We start from the raw sequence: 19,557 nt of genomic DNA on the forward strand, positions 1-19,557 counted from the left end.
GGCCTTCATCCTCCCCCTCTTTAAGTAAATTTCAGTAACCATGGAAAATTTCAACTTGGCATATTCTAATATACATTTCATTAGAACCTATAGAAGAATAGGATCCTTCAATATATTTTAAGCATATCATGAAAATAAAAATTCAACCATATTCTCTTTTTTATTTTATTTATTTTCTTATCCATTTTATTTTATTTATTTTATCTCTATTTCATTCTATTCTTTTATTTGGACAAATGTATCATTTCGAGTAGCTGGACATACTAACATCCTAGGAAATAGGGAATATATAACTTTTTAATGAGAGCAAAGCATTACTAGAGTAAAAAAGAAGGCTTAAATGGCAAAAAAAAAAAAAAAAAAAAAAAAAAAAAAAAAAACCTCACAGTTGGTTGCATTAGCAGAGATAAAATATTTTGTTTAAATTAAATGAAAAAAAAATCAGATAAAAAAGTATGTATCCAAATGTTTAAATCAAGACTTCATTAGATAGTAAAAGTATTAAAGATAGATTTAAAAATTAAATGTTTTGGCTTACTTCAGGTTTCCTTACAGTAAAACATCATGAGAAACATGGCATGAATTAATAGCAAAATAAATGTGATTTTGATTCCCAATTTCTTTATTTTGTACCTCCTTGATAAATATATTATTATTTCTGGTACAAGAAAGAAAAATTTTAGAGCTTTTTTTTTTAATTTTAAAATTCATTTATTTTTGAAAGAAAGAAAACACAAGTAGGGAAGGGGAAGAGAAAGAGGGAGACATAGAATTTGAATCAGGTTCCAGGCTCTGAGCTGTCCATGCAGATACCAACATGGGTCTCTAACCCACGAGCTGTGAGATCATGACCTGAGCCAAAGTCTGATGCTTAACCAACTAAGCCACCCACACGTCCCAAGAAAAAAAAAAAAATCATATTCATTGAGATTACCAAACTGTGGATGGCCTAGAATCTCAAGGGTTTGGAATGACAAACAGTAGATATATAGATCATTTCACAGATTGGCATGGGTGATTCAGAGGCATACAGTGATTTGGGACTGTATGCTTAGAAATCATCTTTATTCTGTTCCACAAATTTGTTAACGTGTCAGGAAAAAATAATTTCAAGGCATGTAGGAAAAATCAGATTATTTTTCACAAAAATAAGATTGTTGAGCCTCTTGCAATAAAGCATCTGTGATGCTATTGTGCTCATGCTTTCCTAGAGCAGTTGCAAAAACAAGGCAGGACTCAAAAAGACATCTGAAATAGTAGACATGGAAAATACCTGCCAATCAGCAGAGAAATTGATAGGTGACTGTGGTCTTGAGGTGGCTTGTGATTATATCTATAGCTATGGAGAGTCACACAAATACATCTGTGTATGTATCCAGTATGTGGCTGTTAAAAAGGAACTTGACCTATTATCATCACATACAATATATAAGTTGCATATATGTCGTAGACTGCTTGTGCTACCATAACAAAATACCATAGAGTCAGTGGCTTAAACAACAGAAATATATTTTATCACAATTGTGGAGACTGGAAGTCTGAGATCAGGGCACCAGCATCTTCAGGTCCTGGTGAGAGCTCTCTTCCTGGCTGCAGACGGCTGCTATCTCACTATGTCTTCACATGGTAGAGAGAGGGAAAGCTCTCTGTGGTCTCTTCTTATAAGTGCACTAATCCCATTATGAGGGCCTCACCCTCATGATCATCTAACCCTAAACACCTCTCAAAAACCCCATCTCTAAATACCATCTGCAGGTGTTAGGGCTTCAAAATATGTATTTGGGGAGGAGGACACAAACACTCAGTCCATGGCAGTATGTGTGTGGACCTGGCTTCTTAATGGACTTACTTTATCATAATAAGTTGATACTATCCATCCCATTAAATATGCAATTTATTTCAATTCTGAAGCAGCCTCTTCTTATGGAGAATTAAACATCATGTATTACCTGCTTGTTAAACACCAGATATTAAATACCAGGTATTATCTGGATTGAATGAAGATAACAATTGGATCCACAGTAAAGGAAATGAGAAATTCCAATTCTAATAGAAATAATTGAATATATTTTGGTAGCTACCAAAACATTATGTACAGTAACTAAAGGACGACCATGAGGCATTTGACAAATTTAATCAAAGTGAAAAACAAAATAATGAAAATAGCTCTACTGGGATACAAAAAAAATCATTCTTTCTCGCTCTTCTATAATACTGTAAAGTTCAGTAACTATTTTTACTTTGCCTATATTTCTTGGTTTTTGTTATCTTTCCTTTTCTAGTCTTTTTTATTCTATTTCTTAGAAGTTTCTTGCACACTAGGGAATTTTTGTTTTACTTATTTTGTTTATCCTCTTCATCAAATCCAGTACTCGTTAGTGCATATATTATGTTTTCAATAAAACCCAGTAATGAATAATTTTCTTTTTAAACTAACTGCTCTTAAGAGTAGGACCCAGGACAAGAAATGTAGTAGATACTTGCAAAGCTTCCATACCGTCCACACAGAGGAAGCCAGAACTAGAGCTGCAGAAAAATTTGTAACTAATTATTGTCCTCAAGTTAAAAAAAGGATGACAGTTCCCAGAGAAATACAAATGAAAGTGAACACTTAGGCTTAATACCTCATGCGTAGATACGGCTCAGAAATGTTGGCGTTTCCTTTGCTGGGTAGGGGAGCATGTGCATTGAGAAGCAAAAAACTGGGCCCCTTTCCTCCCTCCTTTTTTCCTTCCCTTCAGAAAAGTTTTACTGAGCTCTCGAGCCAGATACCAGGCATCCAGCGATGAACATACTATAGGCCCTGTCCTCAAGGATTTGACATTCTAGTGAATATAGACAATTGGGTAATTAGACTATAGTGTGACAACTGCTATAATGGAGGTAATCCGGGGGTACCCTGGAAATACAGAGGATAGCACTTAATGCAGACTCGCAGATCACAGAAAACTTCCTGTGAGGGAGGTGATATCTAAGTCGGCCCTGAACGACAAATGGTTGAAGGTGGGCAGTGGTGGAAGTGAGCATTAATAGGTAGCTAGGCAAAGAAGCTCATTAGGCTTTAGATATAAAGGTTGAGATCTTTAAACATTGCTGTTGTGGTTTGCAGAGCCTTTTACCTGTAAGTGACTCAAAACAGCCCCCCTGTAAAGTAAAACTGCTGAAGTGCAGAGTTAACATCATTGTTCTCCAGACATGCATCCTTGACATGCAGCCCATCAGAAAGTATCAGTGATCTACACTGCCTTTCCTAGCATGTCTCTTCATAGCTCCGCTTGGACAGTGTCTTGAATTATTTGCTCATTCTTCACATGTAAACACTGAGAGAGATTTTGTCAGTCGTGGGGTAGATGGTAAGACAGCCACTAAATGAATGCTGTGAAGCATGTCTCTTCATTGTGTACCATTTAATATACAACAGGCAAGTATCCCATTTTGGAATATGACAGAATCCCATTTCATTCTTGCTATAATTCTCATGTAACATTATCATACTCCCCTACAAAAACAGGGGGAAACCATTACTTTATATGCATTTTTAAAAATCTGCTTAAAGAAGACAGCAGAACTTCAAAATTCTAAAACTTTGAGCTATGGTATGAGAGTACAGTGTTTATATTCTTCTGATAATAATTATGAGTTAAAATATATTTCTTATAGTTACTAATACTATCTTTGGTTAAAAAGAAAGTGATTATAATAGCATTCACCTTGCCTTTCAAAGAACAAGTGGACTACTGAATGGAATAGGTTTTTAAAATTTGCTAACAAGAAATTACAACTTTTTAAAATATATTCTGTTTTTTACACATTCAAAAAATTCTTTCCTCTTTATATGTAATGATTCTGCTGAAAATTGGCTACCATGCTTCCAGAAAAGAGCACAAAAGATTTCTGATTGAGCTTTGTTCACACTGAATGATGTGGGAGGTAACATGGACCGAAAGATCCAAAGACGCGGACAAGCCGGAATATGAGTTTTGAAGTTAGGAGATTCTAATTCAAGTCTCAGTTCTTCCATTACTAACTCTCTCTCCTCTAGACAATAGGAATTGAATCATAATCATGGTCTACTAAAATGTTCTAAGGTCTGAGTTCTTTGAAGGATAGAAAAACCTCACAAATATACAATGATCTAGTATAATTACTATTAGTGATACAAAAATGTTTCCTAGGAAAATGTGGACAATGACTTTTATGAAACTGTCCTAGGAAATTTATGAGGTGAGTTAGACACTGGGATGGAATAGTCTACAGGGAAAAGAGTAGAGTAATTGAAGCTGTAACTCAATGAAAAATCATAGGTAGTCCAATGATCCTATAAATTAATTTATTTACCAGATGATAGAGGGTCTCACTTGCAGTGACTTAATTTTTAATATCCTACCAGAAGTACTCACTGCCCACCAAATGCATTGGATGTAATATAATACAGAGAGTAAAATGATTATTTCATGTAGTTCTTTGCTATATTCTTCATCATAACCAAAAGTATTTCCATTTGAAAATTACTAGTTTATTTTCTTTCAAGAAAAAAAAGTGAGCTCCTATTAGAATTACGCTTGGGGTGCCTGGGTGGCTCTGTCAGTTAAGCGTCTGACTTCAGCTCAAGTCATGATCTCAAGGCTTGTGGGTTCGAGCCCCGCGTCAGGCTCTGTGCTGACAGCTCGGAGTCTGGAGCCTGCTTTGAATTCTGTGTCTTCCTCTCTCTCTGCCCCTCCCCCACTCACACTCTGTCTCTCTCTCTCAAAAATAAATAAACATTAAAAAATTTTATAAAAAAGGAATTACGCTTTGGGTTTTCTCAAAGATTTCGTAATGTTAATTGCTATATGGAACAAACAAAAAGGCAAGTTAGTATGTCTATCAGCCCTACACAACATTAGTAAACCATTATGAAACTGTATTTTTACCTTAAAATTATGAAGACATTCTTTCCATTTTTTATAGCCCTTAAGAATGCAGAAGTATCCGTAAGACATTTTGATAGTTGAAAAAAGTAACTTAGAGAATAGTGCCGATCATTCCATCACAGTTGTAGAAAGACAACTGTGATTGGGTTCCTATTAAGTATGTACATAACACACTTCTAGAAGGGGAAGACAAGGATGCCTATGAGGGTGCTTTCCTCTAGCAAAGGGAGTAAACATATACACAGGGCAGAGAATGCTGACTTACACATTTTGCTTTGAATGTTACTGTTTTATTTGAATCTTTGAAATAAGTATCCATCCATTATTATTACCCAATAATAATCCATAAGTATTATTTGTGTTAAAAAAAATGAGCTGCAGTAGGAACCAGTCAGGCCTACCCTACCCACATGATCAGTGCCTGCCTGACAGTGGCTGGACTTCTGCAGTGGCTACAAATGCTGTCTTCTAAAGGCACATTAATCAAAATAAAAACACCTAGTAAGTGTTTTAAAAAGTACAGTTTAATTCAGTTATGTTTGGAATGTATCACCCATGTTTCAGTAGACGATACAACAGGCATGCTTGAGTTCAAGTTGTTTGAAATGGCACGGTGTGGTGTTTTGGGTGGTTACTCCTGATGGAATAAAGCGGTCAGGGCAGGCCTGATTTCTCTCACTGAACTGCTCCACTGCGCTAGAAATGATGCTCACCTGTTTATGCCTTCTTCTTCTTCTTCTTCTTTTTTTTTTTTTTTAAACTGTTTGACTTGTCTTTGAAAAACCCAAACAGACGTGAACATTCACTTCAACTGTTTATTCGCTAAGTCACAGCCAGTGCTCCTTAAAAAGAAGGCTGATCCCCTACCCCCCAATTACCTTACGACACTAAGCCATGACAGAAGGCCCATCAGCAGATTTATTTACAAGCCTTGAGGAAAAATCCTCTTTCCGTCTCACTTCATACAGAAGATAAGTTTGCAAAAGGAAACACTTGGCAATACTTCAAATGCTCACTGTCTGGTGGTGTTGATAATGCAATTCTTTTTCTTGATTATGGCAGCTTCTATAATGCTGTATAATTCATGTAGACCATCAGGTCCCAAATGACTGCATTTATTGACTAAACAAACAATTCATACAATCACCTGAACTGTTTAACCTTTTCTCTTCCTACAAGTTTAGCATTTGGCTGTGGACTGATTTTATGCTGAATTCTATTGTTGAAAGGTGTCATGTTCCACTTGGCATGCCTACAAAATGTCTTTCATTCAGATAAACAGTCAGCTGACCTGAATGAAGAACATTAGTAATTGTAGGTAATTCACTAATCTTTATTGTATGTTTTAAAGGGAATGTCAAAGTATCATGCAGACAATTAATATGTAGCTTTAAAGTACTTTTTAAAAAATAGAGTCACATTCACATAATCCACGGTAGTTTTCCAATAAAAATTCTGTTTGTTAAGATCTAAAATATGTCCCAAATAAAAATGTATCTAGGTAGTTAAAGCATTTCCTTTCTTTCTAGTAGTAGGGAAAAATCAATGTGGCTTGGTATCTCTAAATTGTGTTCTTGAGCATGTGAATAGTATCCCAGAAATAATAAGGTTCTCAAGCCACCGAAGTCTGTCAAAACTGCTCAAAGCCACAGGTGAAAAGTCACTTGTGGGAACATTTGTAAGAGAAATATGCTGGCTATTGTTTGGACTAACCCCTATGGGAGAAGGAGTATCTTGCACAACATAGCTGGTCAGTGTAACCAATATATGGTCTAAAATTACACACTTTGGAAACAGGCTATATCTATTGCCTATTCACAACTGGAATGAAAGAGATTGAGGAGGACACAAATAAAATAAAAATGCATTTACTCACTGTGTTAAAATTTGGAAAGAGCCCCACAGCAGAACTACTGTCCACTGGAAAAGACAGTGGAAATGGTTTGATATCCAGTGAAGGCTGCATCATCAGGGTAGGTGTGCGCACAAGAGCAGGAAGTGTAGCGGTGTGGCATGTACTGCCTGCCAAGAACAAAACAAAAATGAATTCAATCTTCCTCCTATCCATCTACCCCCAACCAACCATGCAAAAAGAGGACTGCTGAGCTGCAACCCCAGAGCAAGAGAGTTATGCTGAAAGTAAGCAAATGGCACAGGAGGAGAGAATACAGTTAAAAGGGGTCTTCTTGTTCATTATGTGAGACAGTGATGCAGAATACTTCCCTACGGCAGGGGCCAAGGGCTGCTCAGAGATACAAACTACACAGATTCTGCTGGCAGGTGGGGCAGAATGAGATCATCCTGTGGGTTCAACCATTGTCGCTGAGTAGTCAAAAATGTAGGAGAGAGGAGGGGATGAGGTTCTTGCAGCAGATGCTCTTTACTAGTCAGTTATTGAACAGCTAGTAGGCATGCTTTATGCACATCAAAGATAATTATAGGGTTTTTACAAGGGGAACAAAAAACCTCGGACTCATAGTGACTGCTCCCAAGAAAATTATGACTCAAACAATTTTATCTCTAAAAAAACCAAAGTGAAGCTTGCCCTTGCTGTGAGGGCAATAAGTAGTCTAGACATTGGATAGTTAGGGAACCCAAAAGGAGTGATTACTGCCTGGGTGGGGCATGGTATTGGGGGACGGGGAGAAGTTGGGACAGGAACTCAAGTATTTGTCTCCAACTTTTATTTCTAACGAGCTTTGTGTTATTGTAGCCACTAACCCCCCCCCCTTTTTTTTTTAACAATTAAATTAGCTGTCATCTCTTTAGGAATCTGGGCTAAACCATGTGTGGGAGATTTAAAGCACTCCTCTCCAGTAACAAGCGTTCTTCTGAAGCCTCCACATACTGTAGGTGAGTAGCTGCTGATGCAGGTGGCTCGCTGAGACACAGGCTCAGGTGTGCCTTTTTTTAAAAAATATAACTATTGAGATGTAATTCACATACTGGACAATTCTCCCACTTAATGTATACAATTCAATGGTTTTTAGCATTTCTGCAGAGCGGTGCACATCACCACAATCAATTTTAGAACATTTTTACAATCCCTAGAAGAAACTCCATACCCATTAGCAGTCATTCCACACTTCCTCTCAACATGCCCAGCACCTGGCAACCACTACTCCATTCTTTTCTAGGTTTGTCTATTATGGACATTTCATTTAAATGAAGTCATACAATATGAGTTCCTTTGTGACAAGCTTCTTTCACTTGGCATAATGTTTTCAAGGCACATCCATGTTGTAGCATGTATGAGATTTCATTCCTTTTTAAGGCTGTGAAATATTCCATTGAAATAGACTCACTTTATCCTTATTCATTCATCAGTTGATGGGCATTTGGGTTGTTTCCACTTTTTGGATATTCTGAGTAATGCTGCTATGAACATTTGTCTGTAAGTTTTTGTGTGGAGATGAATTTTTAGTTCTCTTTGCTATATACGCAAGAGTAGAATTGGGGATTATTGGGTCATATGGTAATCATATGGTTTAATGTTTTGAGAACGTTCAGACTGTTTTCCAAAATGCCTGAGCCATTTTATAGTACCACAAGCAGTGTATGAGGGTTCCAATTTCTCCCAGCATGTCTATATAGGACCACAAATAATCATATGCCAAAAATCTCCTACTGACTTGAAGGAGAAATAAACAATACGGGGAAATGCTCCAACTATTAAAACTTCTACCAACGTCCTCACACAGTGTTCCAGAATAATTAAAATTTCTATTTCAATGATATATTTTTGGATAATGGATTTTCTTAATAAACTCTGCATTATATTTCAAATCATTCCAGAACATTATTAGTAATAGTGTTTAATGGACTATCGTGCCTCATTTACATTGATCCTAAAAGCAGAAAAAAAGAAAAAGGCGTCTGAAGCATTTATCTGTAGTGGCAAGTCTTCAGGTCAGCCTCATCCATTAGGGAATGTAGAGTAGGACTCAGCAAAAATAGAATCAACCCAAAGTATAGATCAAACAGTAATGTTGTTTTTCAGATGCCAATGTAAATACTCTGATCTCAGCCTGGCATTCACATGACCACCCTGTATTTAATTACACTTTTTCTTCTAATTAGGTGACGTTACAGTCACTGCTAACTTCAGAGCTTATAGATCCAAGATGATATATTATGTCAGTATTTCAAATGCTGCTGAAGCACTTATTAAAATATTTATTTTAAAAGCTTTGCTTTAAAGCTGTAGCTAAATTGAAAAAAAAGAGGTATTTCTTATTTTAGAACGATGGCCTTTTACAACTCACAATTATTATAATTGTCAAAAGCCTAAAGTCTAGAAAGTATGCAGAACTATTCTACTTCAAGCTGCCTGATGAACGGATGAATTATTTTGCCATCATGGGTCTCCCCCACTCACTAAAAAGCAAAGTTTTTTCCTTAAGCCCATAATGGTAACACTCTGATAACACCAGCAGCACACGGTATCAGAGGGCCTGGCAAAAGTCATTTTGTACTAACAAACTCAACTCAAATGTAACGCAACACAGAACCTGACAAACAGATTGCTCCATCAACAAAGGTCAGAATGCGCAATGATCCCCCTTTACCCAATCAAATATCTATGCTAATAAAGACAAGACTTGAGAACTACTTCGCAGCCACCATTCATTAGCATAAAAATTTAGCAGCTGTTTACCATTCATTAGCATTTTAATGACAGACAATTTGCCTTGTTAAACACAGATTGTTTTAAAGCACTGGTAGATCTCCTGAATAAATACAAACTGCTTTCATCAATTCCCTTCACCTCAACCTTGCTGTTTTCACTTTTAAGACCTGCTTTTTCAGATTGCTTCACCAAGACCCACGGCTTCAGAGGAAGTTTTTGCAAGTGGGAGATGAATGGGGATAAAGTGCACTTTTTTGCACAGGCTGGGTTAGGTTTTAATCCCTCTGTCACCTTATTCCCGATTTTACTACTGTTCTGAGGCTGGGAAGCATTTCTCCTCACCCTAGGATGCCCAAAAGTTAGTGGGAGATACAAGCAGAAATGTGGCCAAAATACATTGCATCCTGCAAGAAAATGCTTAATTTCTCTTCAATTTACTGAGAAAAAAAAAAAAAAAAAAAAGAGGGTTGGAAAAACAATGAATGAGCATGGATTTCAGCATAAAAATCCTTTACATTGCTCCACCCAGGGGACAGGACCAACCTTTGTCTTTTGTATGATTTGGCAACATTATGTAAGATACCTCCTATATGTAGCTTAATTTCAAAGCCTAGGATATAATCTGGTATATATCATAATGAATTAAGTCATAATAGGGCTCTACCTTGTTTGACAATAAAGATTTTATATCACTTGCTGTATATATATTGATCAGACTCCCTGACCTAAAATGAAATACACACACACACACCAGCATGTATACCCCAAAGATGTAACAGTCACCACTCTCACCATGGAAATTCCACATGTTCATATACTCCCCCTATGAATGCAATTAAGCCTCTCCCCCCAATTTCATTTTCACTGTAAATTCCAAGTTGTTTTCATCTATAACTATGAAACCAATAATATGAGAAAGACAACTCACCACTATGATCATAAAACTATTATTACAGCCAACTGCCTCTGTAACATAATAGGTGCTTTATTATGTCAACGGATTATATCGTAATTCATCACAATAACACCTCATTTGAGAGTTAGGCAACACTTGACATTATTGCTGTGATCTTTCACATTTAGAAATATTACCTTGAAGGTTTAGGTGATAGCTGTGAGGCTTTCTAGTGGTTCTTCCCTATGTACCATAACACGAGCAAACGAAACACCTCAGCGTTAGAAGGAGAAAACTCCAAAGTCACAGAAAAACTGTGTGAAGAAGCATTTACAGAATGAGATCAAATCTATATTCTATATCCTGCAGAAGTAGTTTCTTCTTATGCCATTATTATGTATGTCTGCTTTATTGAGTACTAAAATAAAAAGCTTAGCATATTATAAAAGTCTATTAGGTAGAGGCAATGCCAATTATAGAACTCCCAAAGATATCTTTTTTCCCCCCAAAGACGTCTTTAAAGAAATTAAAATGAGTGGCGTTTCAAGTTCTACCAAACTCAGTTTTCTCTTTTTATTGCTTTCTCAGCTTCAGTGAGTAACCTTCCCTCTTACCAGAACAATCACCAACCAGCATCTCCTGTGGTCTCTCTCTCACCATTTCCTTTCTTTCATCAGTCTGTCATGTGAGGAAAACTAAGGTATCAGGAGATCTACTGTAGTCATAAGGAGGTGGCTATGTGAATAGGCTATGTGACTGAAAAGGGTTTGTTTCTGAAAAGGCCACATAAAAACTGAGAGATAACATTTTTATAGTGCATACTGTGTGCCAGGCACCATTCTAAGCACATTACATATGTATGTACGTACGTAGACACACATAAGAATATATATACATATCTGTATGTGTATATCCATATATACTCATTTAGGTATATTAAATTATATGTTTATATCATTTACATCTTTATACATTATTATATATTATATACTGATTTCTGTATATATTAAGAGTATATGTTGATCTCACGGTTCGTGGGATCGAGCCCTGCGTTGGGCTCTGACCTGACATTGCAGAGTCTGTTTGGGAATCTCTCTTGCCCTCTCTCTCTCTGCTCCTCCCATGCTCTTGCACGGGTGTGCTCTCTCGAAATAAATGACTTAAAAAAAAGAGTATATGTGTAAATTATACATATGTGTTCACAATAACCTAATAGACAAGGTATTATTACTAGCACCATTTTACAGATGAGAAACTGAGTCACAAAGAAGATAAGCTCAACCACAAGTATTTTGTACATGGAGAAGGCAATATGAAAATCCAGGAAATTTGACTACTGAATTTTGTTCTTTACTACTGCGCTATGGTCACCAAATTACACACTTGAAAACACTTCAGTTATATCGGCACATGCTCCAGCTGCAGACAGCATTTTACCATTGAATTAAGATATTTAAAATGTTCAATCTTCTTTGAAGCTGGGAGTTAGTTGAAACTTTTATTTGATCCTAATGTAGTGATTGATACTGGTAACTAAAATATATAAGATTTCTTTAATACTCTATAGGAAATGCTTCTAGAATATACTTATCTAAAAATAACCTTCCCTAAGTAATAGTATTATTTAATTTCATAAATACTATGGATGAACAACTGTAAAGCCATAGTGCTAACAGCTGCAGGGACTATATAAACTGAATCAGACAGAATTTATTTTACTTTTTGGAGAAGATAAACCACTACTACCATTTAATGAGATTTTACTTTATATATGGCTAAGTGATTTGTGTTCCTTATTTTATTAAATTATAATACAATTCTATGAGGCTTGTATTATTATCCCATTTTACAGATGAGAAGGGTGAGGCTTAAAGAGACTGAGATCACCTAGTATGCGGTAGGTAGTAAGGCCTCAGTTTCAGTTCTTGTTTGACTGACTCTAAAGCCCATGTCATCATTCCATAAAGTGGGTTATACGTAAAGTTGTTAAGTGAAAAAGATTCTGTCCTCAAATACATTTAAAAAATGCTGGCTTCAACAAAGTTTAAAGTGATTCTTTTTTGCAAGACATCTTGCAGCTTACAATATAGTAACAGGTACTGTGAATGTCGAGGCAGATATAATTTCTACTCTCAATTTCTTGAGCATGAACCAATTCTTGCCCCCCACCCCCACCCCCACAGAGATTCTGGAACCATTAATGCTTGGCATGTCCTTCAGGCAATGCTGTTCTACACAAGTGAAATGTACCAGTTCAGGAGTTCAGGTCTACTACTTTCTTGTGCAAATGTGGACAACCTCTATTTTCTTTTGTATAAATTGGGGAAAATAAGAGTACCTACGGCATAAGACTGGTAGTACTTTTCTAAGAAAAATGCTTAATCCTGTGCCTGACACATACCAAGCTTTGGTTACTGGAGTTATGAACTATTCCTACTCGTCCCACGTTATACCATATCCCGGGAGAATAAATACTTAAGTTCAATAGTTATAAAAGGCAGGATATGTCAGGGATCACAAATTGTCAACAAAATGCTAAAGGGGTTCAAGAAAGAAAGAAATTACATCTGTTTAGGAGTTGGGTTCATAAATGTTCTCATAGATGAGCTATTCTTAAGATAAGTCTCGAGGAATGGTGCGTATTTTGAGAGGTGAATGTGGTAGAATGGTAGAGTGAACTGCCTAAGCAAAAAACATGGAGAAAACCAAATGTATTACAATTCAAAACTTTCTTAAGCATTCAAGATATTCTTAGCATTTCTGGCTTAAAAGATCAAACAGGAAAGAGAAAAGCAGAACATCTTTATGACCTTGGAGTAAGCAAAGATTTCTTAAATAGGAAACAAAAGGTGTTAATCATAAAAGAAAAAAATTGACAATATACTCTATGAAGAATAAATCTGTGGGAATATGACATATCAAGGAAATGAAAAGGTAATCCACAGAGTGGGAGATAATAATAAAATAGAGATTTTGACAAAGGACTTTAATCTAGAATAAAGAACTCCTATAGATCAATAAGAAAATGAAAACATGACAGAAAACATGGGTAGAAGAATAGACACTTCACAAAAATATATACTAAAATGGCCAGTAAATATGAAAAAGTGCTTAACTTCATTAGTCATTAGGGATATGCAAATTAAAACTTCAATGAGATATCACTACATACCCACAAGAATGGCTACAATGAAGAAAGATTGAGATTATCAAGTGCTGACAAGGATATGGAGCAACTAGAACTTTTTGTTTCAGTTTTCATTTAAATTCCAGTTAGCATACAGAGTAATAGAGTTTCAGGTGTACAATATAGTGATTCACCACTTCCATACATTACCCAGTGCTCATCACAACAAGTGCCCTTCTTATTCTCTATCACCTATTTAGCTCATCCCCCCAACCTCCTCCCCTCTGGTGTCAATGGTTACAACCACTTTGGATAACCAGCAATATCTACTAAAACTGAATATATACATACCCTATGACTCAGCAAGTCCAGCCTTAGGTATTTACCTAACAGAAATAATATGCACTAGAATGCTCATAGCAATACTATTTACAATGCCCCAAACTGGAAATTAGCTAATTAACCCATCAACAGTAGAAATAAGTAATTTTAGTTCTTCATGCAATAAAACATTCACATAATGGAATATAGCAATGAAGACAAATGACTTATAATTACACGCAACAACAAACAGACCCTGCAAACATAATGTTAAAAAAAAAACCCTAAAATCAGGAAGCATATCAATATGCTGTATAATACCAATTTACACAGAGTACAAAATCAGACAAAACTAATCTATACTGTTAGGATAGGGTTATCCTTGTAGGAAGGGTGGGTGGAGCATGAGACGGGCTTCTAAGGTGCTGGAAATGTCTTCTACCTGGTCTTGGTGCCAGTTACACAGGTATGTTATGTTTATGTACATTCATTCAACCGTACACTTATGTGCACATTTCTGTATGTTATACTTCACCAGAAACTTTTTAGAAGTAATGTGTCCAATGATAATAATTTTAGTAAACTATTTTGGCAAATACAGGCAAAATTCTCCAATAAGAAGAACATCTTCAAATGCTGTCAGGTTTGTATACTTTTAGGATGAATATGATGTTTTTTTCCCCCTGCCAGCTTGATTTTGCTCAAAATGATTTGTGAGAAAATAAAATTTCCCTTTAATGCTGATGCTTCCTTGCTGAATTTCTTAAGTGGATGGAAGAGACTGACACAGAATCTACTGATGCCAAAGAGAAAAATGTGTATCTAGAACTCTGAGTCCATAAAATCTTAACAATTGGCAGTTCTGCTCCTGGATCTCCCTTGGGGCACCTCAGGGTTCCCTCCAGAGAGTCCAACAGCGGCATCCTGGCAGAATGTTGCATTTAAAAATAAATCCTTCTGAGTATCACACTGAAGTTTATGGGCAATAATGAAGTGCTGCCTCAAAAAACAGCAGTGAAGCCACATCATGATGGATTTTAAGCCACAATGTCCTTTGGGTTTAGTAGTAATATGCCAGCTTTTACACAAAACGATGAATCTTTTACTAAGATGCAATGGATGGCCTTTTGAATGTGTGGCGATAGAATACTTACAGCCACGTCGGGATTCATTTATATCTGAATATTTTGCCCATGCACTGACTTTCTTATATTTAAATGTTGAAAGAAAGGGTCAGATTTTTTTACTCTGTAGTACCAAAATATCATATGATTACACATGTGGATACCTCAATAGCTGTCATCCGCTTTTGAGGTAGAATTGAAAAATCTGAGAATTTCAGAATTTAAGTAAAGAAGATAATTGGTTTTCAGAAAAAGTCTTGAGGATCAATTGTCTTCTTTGAAGCTGAATGGACAATATTTTTGCTTTGTTATAGTTTTTCCACCTGTAACCTGACATTATTAAGCATGACCATGCAAGAAAGGAAACTCAAAGAAGGGAATACGGGGTTCTGACAAGTGCTTTATCATTTTTTGAAATAGTTTTTAATATACCTGACTTATCAAAAGGGAATGTCATGAGCTTAGTTTCTAAATTACCAAGTCTTTGGAGAAGCCAAAATTATCTCCAGACAGGGCTTTACTAAAATTGTCTGAGGTCGAGCATGGATTGGGAGGTCACTGTAGCCTGACGAAACTTTCTGGCAAAAAGAGACAGGGAGATGGTCCTGTGCTACATTTGCCCAATGATTCCTGTCTATGGCATCAAGATGCTTTTGTGAAGTCTGAAGCCTTTTTCTGTTACAGAGGAACTTTTTGCTCTCTCTTTACAGCATGTGAAGGACCTAATGGCCTCATGGAACTAAGACTTTTTATTTTATTTTATTTTATTTTATTTTATTTTATTTTATTTTGTTTTATTTTTATTTTTTTAAACTATGACTTATTTTAGAAACCTTCAAAAAATACAGACTCTCTTATTCCCAATAACCATTTTTCTCAAACGAATACTTCTAGAGGAATTATATCTCATAACATTTTAGAGCTAAACATAATATAAGAATCTACCCTTGGGGTACCTGAGTGGTTCAGTTGGTTAAGTGTCCGACTCTTGATTTCGGCTCAGGCCATGATCTCACAGTTTGTGGGCTTGAACAGTGCAGGGCCTGCTTGGGATTCTCTCTCTCTATCTCTCTCTCCCCGCCCTTACCCGCTTACACTCTCACAAAATAAATAAACATTAAAAAAAAAAAAAGAATCTACCCTTAATTTTACATGAGATAAATGATTAAGAGAATTTAATACAGCATGATACCTGACTGACGGTAGACTCACATTTAGAGTTCCCATTGCCCAGAGACATTGTTTCGAATATTTAAGTCAATACAATCAAAGACATACAAGAATCATATGTTGAAGTCTTTATCTTCTTTAAAAATTTAAATAGATGGTCTGTTTTCTTTTTATATTTTGACTAAAATTTAGGAGTATTCATTTTTCAATGAGATTTTAATTTTAATGTTTTATTAATATGAATAATGAAAGAAACTAAATCAAAGAAAAAAGTCAGTGCGGCCATGAGGCAACATTTAAGAACAGCAGAAGATTGATTGCAACACCTCATTTTAAACAATTTTTTTAATATTCCCAATGATATAAAAAAGAGAACAACAAACCCCATCAAAACTATGCTTTCAGCTGTACTGTTTGGATCAATATAACTAATTCAAATAGCTTCATACCAGGAGGCACACATGCATTTTTTGGTGATTTTTATACTGAAGGACTATCAGTACTGCAACAAAAATGCTATCTGAAAAGACACATTTTTCCAAGCAATGGCAACTGACCTTCCATCGGAGCAGATCAAAACAGCAGGGTCATTGAGGCCTCTCTGGGTCTGTCTTTATGCCTCTCCTCTGCAGCTCACTAAAGGGCCAGGCTGAAGGCACTGCATACAGCAACTCAGGAGATCAATCCATCCAGCTGCTGCTATACATTCTAGCTCCAGGATAAAAAATGTTTTGCCCCCTAGTTTCAGCAAATTTCAGTTCTTGCATTCAGTGACTTGGCTATTTGCATTTAAGAACCAAACAGGGTGAAAAGGAATAGTGATTTACTTAATGGTCCTTTAAAAAGACACTTTTTCTCCAGAAGCTTGCTCAATTTAAAGAAACAGAGTTAGTATTTGTTCTGCCAGTGCTCTCTACTCCCACTTTGGTAGAGAAAAGAGGTTTCCTTAGCTTAAATATTAACTAAACATTTCAAAGCTATTCAAAAGCTGTTGCCTATGTTAAAAAAAAAAAAAAAGAAAAAAGTAATAGGCTCCTAGGAAGCACAGTTTGGGAATAAACAGGATAGTAACAACTGTGCTATAACCCTTTTTCCTTTCTGCATACATATTCTATGGCCACCATAATTATAATGCACTGTAGAGAATTCAGGACAAATTCTAGTGGATTATGATCATGGTGACCATCATAGATAAGGCCATTCTTGGTCCCCCATCAGCCAAGAAGCCATTTTCATCCAGGAACCATAGACATGGCTCCCATGTGGCTGCCAGGACTCGTGAAAGCTGCCATTTCATCCCTGTGGAAACCTGGTATGGGGTGACTAATCTGGCCACGCCAGGAATAGAGCAAGCAGAGACTGTAAGTAATAGGGAGATAGTGAGGTTCACTTAGGGAAAAACATGAGGGGGACTTGAGGAGGGAGGGAAGAGTGGTTAAGTTTGGCTTAATGTTACAGAGACTAGAATTAGCACCAATTCCTTATTTGGAATTTCCTAACATCTCACTCCTAAAATGATTTTCCTCCCTTTTATCTTTGACTGTATTGTAGAAATCTGTAGAGAATGAAGTAGAACAGAGCAAAAACTATATAAGGAGGTACAACTTAGTTAAGCAGGCCATCCAATCCCTTCCAAGAAAGGAGCTGGGCAGCTGGGAGGCAATGTGGTATCACCCTTATCCTGAGAAACATGGAGTCCTGTGACCTAAGGGGAGGATTGCACTCTAAAGGGTCTTTAGTGGATATTGAATGGAATGGCCAACCCCTGATATGGCTTCTTGGAACTCTGCCATTGTCCTGACATCCTAGAAATTGATGCTACTTGCTTCAGTCATTCAGGCAGCTTCTGGGGCAGCAGTGATATGCAAAACCGCATCAGATAAGGCCCTCCAATGAATGCCCAAGGATTTTCTGCATTGGAAGTGATTCATCATAAATGATTGCGCCCTGTCCCTGTGTATCATGTTTATTCTTGTGCCATTATACTGACTTTGTGCCAGTTTTTCTTCTATGGAATTTCTATTTGGCTTCTCAAATGATTCTCACTTCCCCAAAGAACACCAAAAGTCAAAGACATAATGATTTTTTAATAAAGTGCCACATGGAAAGTAGAGAATTTAATCATAGCACTCATCATTTTCCTTGTCAGTGATTTGCTTTATAAAGCAAGAAAGGAATGGAAATGGTTTTTTTTAGACGAACATTTGTTTTGACTCTTGGTCTCTTCTGAACTTCAAACAGCCTTTTAAGCTCCCTTTGCTTTAAAGGACGCAAATGGAAAAGTAATAGACCTAGGGCTCAATGTATTTAATTTGACAAAGCATGTTTCCAGTTAAAGAAAATGTAGAAAAGAACCCAAAGTTCCAAAATTGCACAATTTCTATTTCCAAACTTTGATTGACTTGTGTCTGTCTTTTTTTTTCCTCTAACACCCTCTTTCTCCTTCTTATCCTTCCCTGTCTCTCTAGTCTCCCTCCCTCTCACCTGTTTGTCTTTTCTGCCTCTCTCATCTCTCATCCCTCTCATGTCTCTGTTTCTATGTCTCTCTATCTCTGCATGTGTATGTACCTGTCTGTCTCTTGTCTCTTTGTCTCTGTCTCTCTCTCTTTCACCATAATACTGCCTGGGAACCAGAAAGCACTCAAACTTTGTCATTTGCCTTCTTTTGCAGCATTCATTTTGTTTTCAATATTTGCTTCTACAAATCAAAAGACAAATAGCAAGATTTTACTGGTATCAGGACAAGTTTGTCCCTGTGACAAGATAAACCAATTAGATGAAGGTCGTATCTCTGGTTATGTCTCAAATAGTCATGTCAGTTCCAACAACTGAGGATTGTTTTCATATATACTCACATAATATCTACCATACCCATGACAAAGTAGAGCAAGTTAAGAAGTTAGATTTTAGTGGTATATTTGTATAGAAATTTGTCATCAGTGTCCTGGGTTATACAAATACTATAACTTTTCATTACAGAGCACAAGGTGCTTTAAAATATACTAAGTAGATATCTAATCTGTTACATGGCTTATGATCATCCCACATTTCTCTGATGAAGAAAATGGTGCTAAAGATAAATGATTCCATGACAAAGCAAATATACAGATTGAAGCCAATCATGGACCCAGGGCGAGAAAAACAATTTTCTTCCAAAATCAGATACTAGCCTAATTGTGATAACTCCACTGAGCAAGTGTCTGCTAAGAAGTCTAACATCACAGGGTCTCTAGGACCTTGGAAAAATGAAGGCTCATGGGCTTCAATCTACTCATTTTTTCAAGAGTCTACTGAACCCTCAGTGTTTACACCTCTAATTCACCAATGAGACAGAATGAAAGAAGTTGATGCTCTTTCAATATTTTCCAACCACCTGA

The 19,557-nt window shown here is 36.5% G+C and overlaps 1 protein-coding gene across 9 annotated transcripts in view; it reads right to left on the bottom strand.

Moving 5' to 3' along the window:
* Positions 1-19,557, bottom strand: part of ZNF385B (zinc finger protein 385B) — a 407,917-nt gene that overhangs the window by 81,470 nt on the left and 306,890 nt on the right. For 8 of the 9 annotated variants that reach the window (XM_045480384.1, XM_045480383.1, XM_045480382.1 and 5 more), the window contains one exon: positions 6,790-6,935. In XM_045480384.1, coding sequence (XP_045336340.1) covers positions 6,790-6,935 — 146 coding nt within the window. Of the gene's footprint in view, positions 1-6,789; positions 6,936-16,737; positions 16,763-19,557 lie in introns of those variants that run through there. The other variant, XM_045480387.1, reaches the window with a different exon arrangement.

The sequence above is a fragment of the Leopardus geoffroyi genome, chromosome C1 (genome assembly GCF_018350155.1).
Source record: "Leopardus geoffroyi isolate Oge1 chromosome C1, O.geoffroyi_Oge1_pat1.0, whole genome shotgun sequence".
NCBI lineage: Eukaryota > Metazoa > Chordata > Mammalia > Carnivora > Felidae > Leopardus > Leopardus geoffroyi.